The sequence below is a fragment of the Penaeus vannamei genome, chromosome 43 (genome assembly GCF_042767895.1).
Source record: "Penaeus vannamei isolate JL-2024 chromosome 43, ASM4276789v1, whole genome shotgun sequence".
Lineage (NCBI taxonomy): Eukaryota > Metazoa > Arthropoda > Malacostraca > Decapoda > Penaeidae > Penaeus > Penaeus vannamei.
The window spans coordinates 23,754,958-23,763,435 of record NC_091591.1 but is presented as its reverse complement, the minus strand read 5'-3'; the positions used below and the strand labels follow the sequence as shown (position 1 = coordinate 23,763,435).

Sequence of the window (8,478 nt, the reverse complement as noted above, 5' to 3'; positions counted from 1 at the left end):
AGATATTCATTCTCATTCATACCTTTTCTATAAATAGTCAGCACATATTTACAGAAAATGACTATTAGAATGGAGGTCTTTTATAGTATGCAGACTTAACTTGATTCTGCTATGAATAAGATTACTATATTGTTAAAGTGATTTTATTCACTCCTTTTCACTGCATAATTTCCTTAGTACAATTTATTATTTTCCTTCATTATTGTAGGCATTAAAATTTTGATTTGGTTGTAACAACTTTATGATATGGTTAGTTTTCATCCTGAAGAAAACATTTTCTTTGTTTTTGTTTATAAAGACCTTGAGAATAGTCAAAATGTAAATTTATAAATTGCCAAGAGTTGAAAGATGGCCCAGTTTAAAAACGAGTAGACCTTGGAATTTTTTATTGCACTGATGTGCATATATTCACATATGATTTCTTGAACATTTAGCTATTTAAGTTTGATATTCCTTGATTCATATATTTATATAAAATTATAGTAAACTTATATAATCATTACAATTAAAGACAATTTTTTTTACAGCATGGATTCACCAGATCGGTCAGACACACCTGGTCAGAAGGCCATAGAAGTGTCACAAAACAATATGGAAGTCTTCAAGAAACCCATTCAGCCAGCTCCTCGGAAGAAGAAAAAAGTGTTAGATGAAGATAGTTATGTCAAGGTTAGACAGGAGTTCCTTGCTTAATTTACAATGTCAGTTTTTGCCCTTTTGTTTTTAACCTCCTTTTTATTATCTTGTCATTCTGTTGAGTGAATTATGCTTTGCAAAAACTGTAGATACCATTGTTCACTGGTGTGGTGTACTTGCACCAGCCACTGTGGTTTTATTTTCTTTATTTTGTTTATGCACATAGCCTCACAAGGAAGTCACCAAGGAGTGATTACTAGGCCTACCTACCACATTCTTTGATTTTTTATGGCATGGAAAAAAATATATTACTATTTTGTTGTTTTTACCATTATTTTTTTCATCTTAATCATCATTATCATTATGATTCCTATAACAAAATATGAAACCCCTTTTCTTACTGAAAATTCAAGGTATGGGTAAGTAAATGATGTCCGATAGACCTAGTACTTGATTCCTTGGTGACTAAGCACTAATAAGATAAAACCACAGGGTGCAGCACATGTACTCATGCAGTCCTGGCATTGACATGTTAAAATCATGGTTATCCCATATGTTTTTCTTTTTCTGTTTCAGGAAGTGGAGAAAATAATAGAGAGAGATTTTTTCCCTGATCTGGAGAATTTGAAGGATAGGTTGGAGTACTTGGATGCCAGAGAGCAAAATGACATGGTCAAGTTAAGGGAACTTTACTCCAAATACTCTGCGGGGAAGGAAACGCCTGTCCTCCGCAATGTTGAGGAGAGTCCAGCAACTTTCGAGACTCCCTCTGAGAGCCGAGGAAGTGCAACACCCCGGATGGCAAGTGCTTTTGGAGAAGGGTTGGAAACTCCAGAGACCAATAGAAAAGACAAACAAAGTGACAAGGTCTCTGTGAGTGGGAAAGAGATGTCGCTGGATGAATTCCTTCAAAACCACACAAGTGAAGATAACGAGAGCTTTGAGCAGATAATGGAGAAAAGCGAGCAGCGCTTCAGGGCCAAGGTATGAGGTCATCCTTTTGTGATGAAAGTTGGAGAGAAGTTATTAATATTTTTTGTAAATGACTTTTATCAATGTTATTTCATATTCAAAAAGGTTCACAAGCTTCCAAAATTTTAAAGCCTTTTTTATCTCATACAGTGTCCATTTTCCATTTGCATATACAAACATATATATACATGTACTGAAACAGCTAGCTATTTAATGTTCTTTGCTGATAGTGAAAAAACAACAACTGCAAAGCCTCTGGGCACTGGTTCCCAAACTGTCTTGGGGAGCAGTGAAGCTACAGCAAACTTGCCAAATAAATTTATTTACTAAATTATGTTTTATTTGTAAAGTACATGTTTGTCTTTAATCTTGTTATTTTCAATTTGAAGTATACCAAAAAAAAAAAAAAAAAAAAAAAAAATGTATGTCCTCATGTGTGTATGAGGGGAGGGGGGTGCTAGGAACCCACCTGGAAGCCAAGGGGACACCAGCTTGGAAAAAACTTGGGAACCAGTGCTCTAGGATAGAGAATTTTCTGAACAATAAATTTCCTTGCTGGCAATTTTTTAATGGTCAGGGCCAAATGTGTAAGTTTTAATTTCAGATATGATTGTATATTGTCTGTTTTTTACATTGCGCTAAATTTCTAGACTTCAAATGTTTAGTTAGGCTGACTGTGTGCATTGATTTCTGTAACCAATAACTTGTTCTTTCTTTCACCTATATCCTTTCCTCACATTTACATAGTGAGAGGTTCTGTAGCTGTCCTGATAAGCAATGCGGATTTATTCTTTTTTTTTCTCTCTCTCTTCTTGCAGTACTATTGGATGTTTGATGCAGAAGAAAAACACAACAAGGAACATTTGCCAAATCTAGCTTTACCAACGGCTGAGCAGCAAGTTCAAGCCTCAACCTTGGCCATCACAGGAACCTCGGTGCAAAATGATACCCGGCCAAAGCAGGTGGAAAATTGGAAATTTGAAACATTCAACTCTGTCATGTTTGTGCCTGATGGTGAGTCTAAAATGCTAATCTACTTTTTTGTTAGTGTAATGTTTACAGTAGTGGCTATGGTTGGAATGGATGAGATATATGATACTTTCTAGTATTATGGCATTGCAAAACAACATAATAACAGCAGTATTTATGATTAATATATTCTATTCATTTTAAACTTCATTTTGATATTTCTTTCACAGCGGCACCTTTATCAAAGACAAGATCTGTAGAACTTGCAAAACAGAAGAAGCGTGAGATAAGCCTTTCAAACACCAGGTTTGAGGGCAACCCCTTTACTGAGACCTTGAGCCAAGCAGCAATGATTGAGGCTTCAGCTATCCAAGCCAGCAAAAAGGAAGGCAAAGTAGGAGTGGATGGTAAGTTCTGTGGGATCCTTTTTGTAGTATCATTATTACTTTTTCTGAAGGTGGAACAACTGCCTTTTTTATCTTTTACTTTATATAAGTATGTGTGAGTGTGAGTGTGAGTGTGTGTGTGCGTGTGCGTATGTGTGTGCGTGTGTGTGTGAGAGTATGTGTGTTCTTTTACTTTATTTGATATGTATGCATGAGTTTGTGCGTGTGTGAGAGTGTGTGTGAGTGAGAGTGAGTGACAAAGTGTGTGTATGGGTGAGAGTATGTGTGTTCGAGAGTATGTGTGCAAGAGTGTGATGTGCGGGTATGTGTGTGTTTTATTTGTTTTTGTGTGCAAGTTATCAATCTCTGCTTCTTGATTTATCTCTAATGTCGCCATGGAAATTTTTGCAGGCAAGGAGCTGGGGAAAGACACCCCGAAGGTGAACGGTTATAGCTTCGTGACAGCCCCATCCCCTATTCCTGGTGTGGATGCCTCACCCCTCATGACGTGGGGTGAGGTAGAAGGAACTCCTTTCCAGCTTGACGGCAGCCAGACCCCACTTTTAAAGAAACACACTCCTGGGCCCACGTACAGGATGCCTAAGCTTCCCAACAGGTTAGTTTCATTATGATGTTGAGGTTACTTTGTTTGCAAGCTAGAATAGAAAGAAACATTGTTGATCATCCATTTGATGCATCTGGGACTACATTATCTCCACAAGATGTATTTGTAGCAGATATTTTTTTTATCAGATTTAGGCATATTAAGAGGTGCCTAATGTAGAGCTGGTAATATAAAATTACACAAAAAAGTAATCTCTTTATTGAATAGCAAGGAAAAACTGTAACTTTTGAAATTCATATTGCAATGGTTGATCTCAGAAGGAGGCAGATTCTGTGTGCTTATTCTTGTAGGTAATTTTCTCTTGGATTTTGTAGAAACTATGATGTTTTAATGATTATATGCTTTGATAAACTTAACCATCCCTTTAATTATTTTTCCAGAGAGCGCCTTGGCCTCCAGCTGGCTGAGAAGGCGAGTCAGAAGCACAGGCTCAAAAAGGCCAAGGCTGCCACTGCTACCATGACCTCTTCAAGCACTCCTGGCAGCAGACACACCCCACAGTCATCACTGCAGAGAATCACCTCCATGTCTCCAGCAGCACAGAAGCTTCTCACAAACAAACTAGTAGTTAGACAAGGTACTGACAAAGCCCTGAGAGCCTCTTACACCCCTTCACCAAGCATTCACCGAGGTTCCTCAACGCCAGGAGCTATTACACCAAAGACTGACTATCTCTCCAGTGCACACAGAACACACACACCGAAAATAAAGAAAATAAGAACCCCATCAGCATCTATTGAAGATCCATCCCCTGGGCTCACTGATAATCTACTGAATTTGCCTCGGAGAGCAAAGACAAGCCCTACGGAAGGTAGCAATGAGTCACAGGAAGGGCCAAGAAAGCGTGCAGCTGATTTCTTTTGAGTATGCTGACCACATATATCCATTGAATACTAATATAATTGTCAAATTATGATGCTCAAACTTTGTGTATAAGGTGTAAGACAGTTTGTAAAGCAGAAAGGAGGGGGACTAGAAAGGTTTCATAGTAAGGATATGACCTCAGTCCCAGCTCTGTTGTGCCTTCATCCTCTTCCATTGGCTGTTCGTTCATTATGTACATTAATTATCCTTGCAGTACTTACCTTTCATAGATCTTATCTTAAAGAGCTAAACAGTATTCCTTGGGTTGGTTGGTTTATATATACTGTTGCAAAATTTCCATACTGGAAGCAGTACTATACATCATCTGTGTCATATTACTATGTGTATTTACACATCTCTCTTCAGTGTTTCTGAAATAACACTATCATTTCCATTATCTTGAATTTCATTTTGTTGCAATGTTTCCTTTGAATTAGCATCACAGGTGGGATTAATTCAAAATCATCACATAGTCATACTTTAAAGTATGAAAATCTGTATATATATATATTTAGCGAATGAATATTGGTGCAAAATGTCTTGATGTAGTGCGAAAGAAATTCTAAAACTTCTGTTAGCATTTTTCTCCCTTTTGTATAATTTATTTTCTTTATAGTGTCATGTTTCCCAAAGAGAGAAGAAATGGCAGAAACACATTTGATTGCCTGAAGTGCTTTAGTCAAGGGACATATGTTGAGAGGATGTTGAAATTCTTCAGTAGTACCAATATAGCACTACTATTTTATCGTAACTTATCATGTACCTAAATGGAGATGGTTAGTGAATATATGACTGGGTTTGTAAGCAAATACTCCACTTTACTTATGAATACATGAATTAAAACAATTCAAATAAGTATGTGTTATGTCCTGTGTTGTGAGGGGCAAAGATATAATACATGTTTGTGAATGTATTCAGTGTACAGGTAACTGCACTGAAATAAGAAATCTGTTTAGATTTATAATTGTTCATATTGCCCTCAGAGTGATAATACATTTCTTAATAAAGAAGTCTTTTTTTACCATAAACTTTAGTTTACAAAATGTCAACAAATGACATGTGTAATGACTGCTGAATATTAACTTCTGCAAACATCATGTACACAGTGCAAATACACAAATGAAATGCATATGTACATGAAATTTGCTTGTTCTAGTCTTTAACTTCAGAATTAATGACTTGATTTCTTTGCAGTCATAGCTTGAATGAGCAACTACACATTAAACCTGCATTTATATATTCTGTCCACTGTAATTTTTGTGATTTTTGTTCCACACATGATTCCACAAGTAAGTCAGTAACCCAACAAGATTTCAACTGATATCCCCTTCCTGCAATTATAGGGAAACTGTTTTATACTTATTAATAGTGATAATACCACTACTATTTTTTTATCAATGACACTCTGATTAGTATGGTGTTATTAAAAGATCAATAACAATAAAGAATAAATCAAATAGGAAAAATCAAGGATAAGGGTAAACAAGTAATTGACTTCTCAGTGACTAAGCTCTTGTGAAACCTTCTCAGTATAAACACAATGAATGAACTAAACTCACAGTGGATATGGCATGTTTGTCATGTAATCCCAGCACCATGGGTGATGAACAAATAACTCATGCTATCACAGACTCCTGCAACTCCTTTTTATCAGTTGAGAAGCTGGCATCTAATGAGGAATTATAAAATCTTCACTTAGCCTTGGGCAATGATAGACAGATGCGGCAACTAGCAACACCGTGTGAATATTCTGATTTGAATAAATCTCCCCAACTCGAGTGGCGGCAAATTTTAGTGAAAATTGTCACTACTAGTCATCATTTGTCAATTATCAAAACAGTGCCTCCTTGAAATCTACAGCGATAGATTGCCGGATCTGGTTACCCAAGGCTATTGCCAATGCTTTCCATAGCACAGATGACTGAAGCTACTTAAGCAGTATGACAAACAACCTGCGACACAGCTGAATGCAGTCTCGCAAATGGCAATACTATTACGGCTATATTCCTCAAGTATTGATGTAAAGAAATACTTGTGCTGTTCAAGTGGGTCACTGTTTCACATCTGTATTCCAGCATAGTCACTGTAATGACATGTAACTGCCTTTTCATGTTTTTCAATGGGACAGTGCGATGTACCATGGCGGAATTGGTCTTACAGAGGAACGCGGTGAAAGTATTGATATCTTAGCTGATGGTTTGATGTTGATTTGTGATACACGTTAGGTGTCTGTGTATAATTTATGTAAAAGTGTATTGCGGAGTTGGCAATTATAGGGCGAGGTTGTCGGTATGTCACGACTCTAATGGTGCGCGGAAAGAAATAACTCTTGTGGATTTGCGCGTTCATGTAGTACGTTTCTGACTGTATGAGTGGCTAGTATTTAATTTTTTAGGGGCTGCAAGAGTGTGGATCTTCCTCACAATACCAGGTGTTTTTGTGTAGGGTTGGTCATGAAATTTACAAATCGGATCATCATTTATTCAATGATGTTTGTTGGTGTACTCTAATACAGAGAAAAAAGGTCTCCATTGAATATGTTTATAAAGAACAAGAAAAGGAGAGACCAAAAACAATACTTTATGGAGTAACAGATATACATGCAGCGTGAAGAAGAGCGATCCAGAAGAATAGGTTCGATTTCTCAGAACTGCAGTAATCTGGGAAGTCACGCAAGCACACCCACACATCCACACCCACACACAAAACATTTATTTTAACAGTCCAGTGTCTTTGGGTTGTCTCTTTCTGCGCACGTCTGTATAGTCTTTGATATTTATGATGATTTCTGTGTAGTTTCATGTTAAATCAGGGAAGATTACCTATTTGATGAAGTTCACGGCAGTGCGGATGACATGTTTTAAGCTGACCCACGGAATAGAGGTAGTTGGTGCCTCGTCCGATCTTATCTTTGTCTGTTCTAGATTTGAGAAATGTTCGTATACGTTTCTACGAAGTCTGTTGATTTCCTGTCATGATTCACTTGGTCCTAGGATGACATCTGTGTTATGTTGAGAGGTTCTAGTAAAAAAATAAATAAATAAATTCAGTGTGTTATGTAGTGAAGTGAGGGCTACCGTCCGTTGATTCCATGGCTTGTTTTAATTTGCTTTCGAGTTGGCTGGAGTACCGTTTGTGAATGTGAAGAAGGTGTTAATGATGTCTATGAAAGTCTTATACGGCCGTTTATACGAGAGACGATGACTGGGATGTCGAACTCGGGCTAGATGACGAAAAGACAAGACGGCAGTGCAGTTGATGTCAGGAAGCGTGGATGAAAAATCAATCCAGATGAGTGTTGTCGGGATGCAGAGGCGGGGCAATATGATTGCAATATGATTGGCCACCCCGTGTACGCCCCCCCCACCCCCCCATGGTTATTTATTCGTCGTAATGTCAGTCATTGCGTCAAGTTCTTTGTCGACATCCACTTGATAAAAGTATACCCAGCTGATTTAATGCGGCCAAGAAAAGCAAGATGAAAACATAAACTCTGTAACTGTACACTATAAATATTCAAGTGGGCAGCCTTAGTTTTTATTTTGGTCTATCCAGATTTATTGTTGTTACCCCCTTTGCCCCCACCAGAAATTTCTCTAGACACGCCCCTGTAGGGATGTACTGGTGAGAGAGATTTAATTTTTTTCATTTTTGTTTAAAGGTAGTCCAAGCTTGTAGAAGTAAGGACAGGCTTGCAGTTGGATCTTTGAGTTTGTATTCAAGTGATTTTATAGTCTGTCATGGTGTGGTCTATGCTTGACTGGTAACGACCTCTTATTAGAGTTTGTTGTTTTATTTTTACGTATCACGGGCTTTGCAAGTAGGGGAAAGGGTCTGATGTCAGTGTAAGAGTTAACCGTCTTGTTTGGCTAACCCCGATCAGATTCGCCTTAGGTTAGGGGCAGTGTGCAGACGGTTTGGAATTCAGCAGCTCTCTCTCTCTCTCTCTTTCTTTCTTTCTTTCTTTCTTTCTCTCTCTTTCTCTTCTCTTCTCTCTTCTCATCTGTCTGTCTGTCTGTCTCTCTC

General features: G+C 37.8%; 1 protein-coding gene across 2 annotated transcripts in view; it reads left to right on the top strand.

Annotated features, from left to right (window-relative positions):
• Es2 (ess-2 splicing factor homolog) overlaps nt 1–5,459 on the top strand; it is a 6,908-nt gene extending 1,449 nt beyond the window's left edge. For both annotated transcript variants that reach the window (XM_027378908.2, XM_027378909.2), the window contains exons 2-7: nt 528–669; nt 1,213–1,620; nt 2,427–2,622; nt 2,808–2,984; nt 3,375–3,579; nt 3,969–5,459. In XM_027378908.2, coding sequence (XP_027234709.2) covers nt 529–669; nt 1,213–1,620; nt 2,427–2,622; nt 2,808–2,984; nt 3,375–3,579; nt 3,969–4,452 — 1,611 coding nt within the window. In that variant the 5' untranslated portion in view covers nt 528 and the 3' untranslated portion in view covers nt 4,453–5,459. The remainder of the gene's footprint in view (nt 1–527; nt 670–1,212; nt 1,621–2,426; nt 2,623–2,807; nt 2,985–3,374; nt 3,580–3,968) is intronic.
• The last annotated feature ends 3,019 nt before the right edge of the window (nt 5,460–8,478 follow it).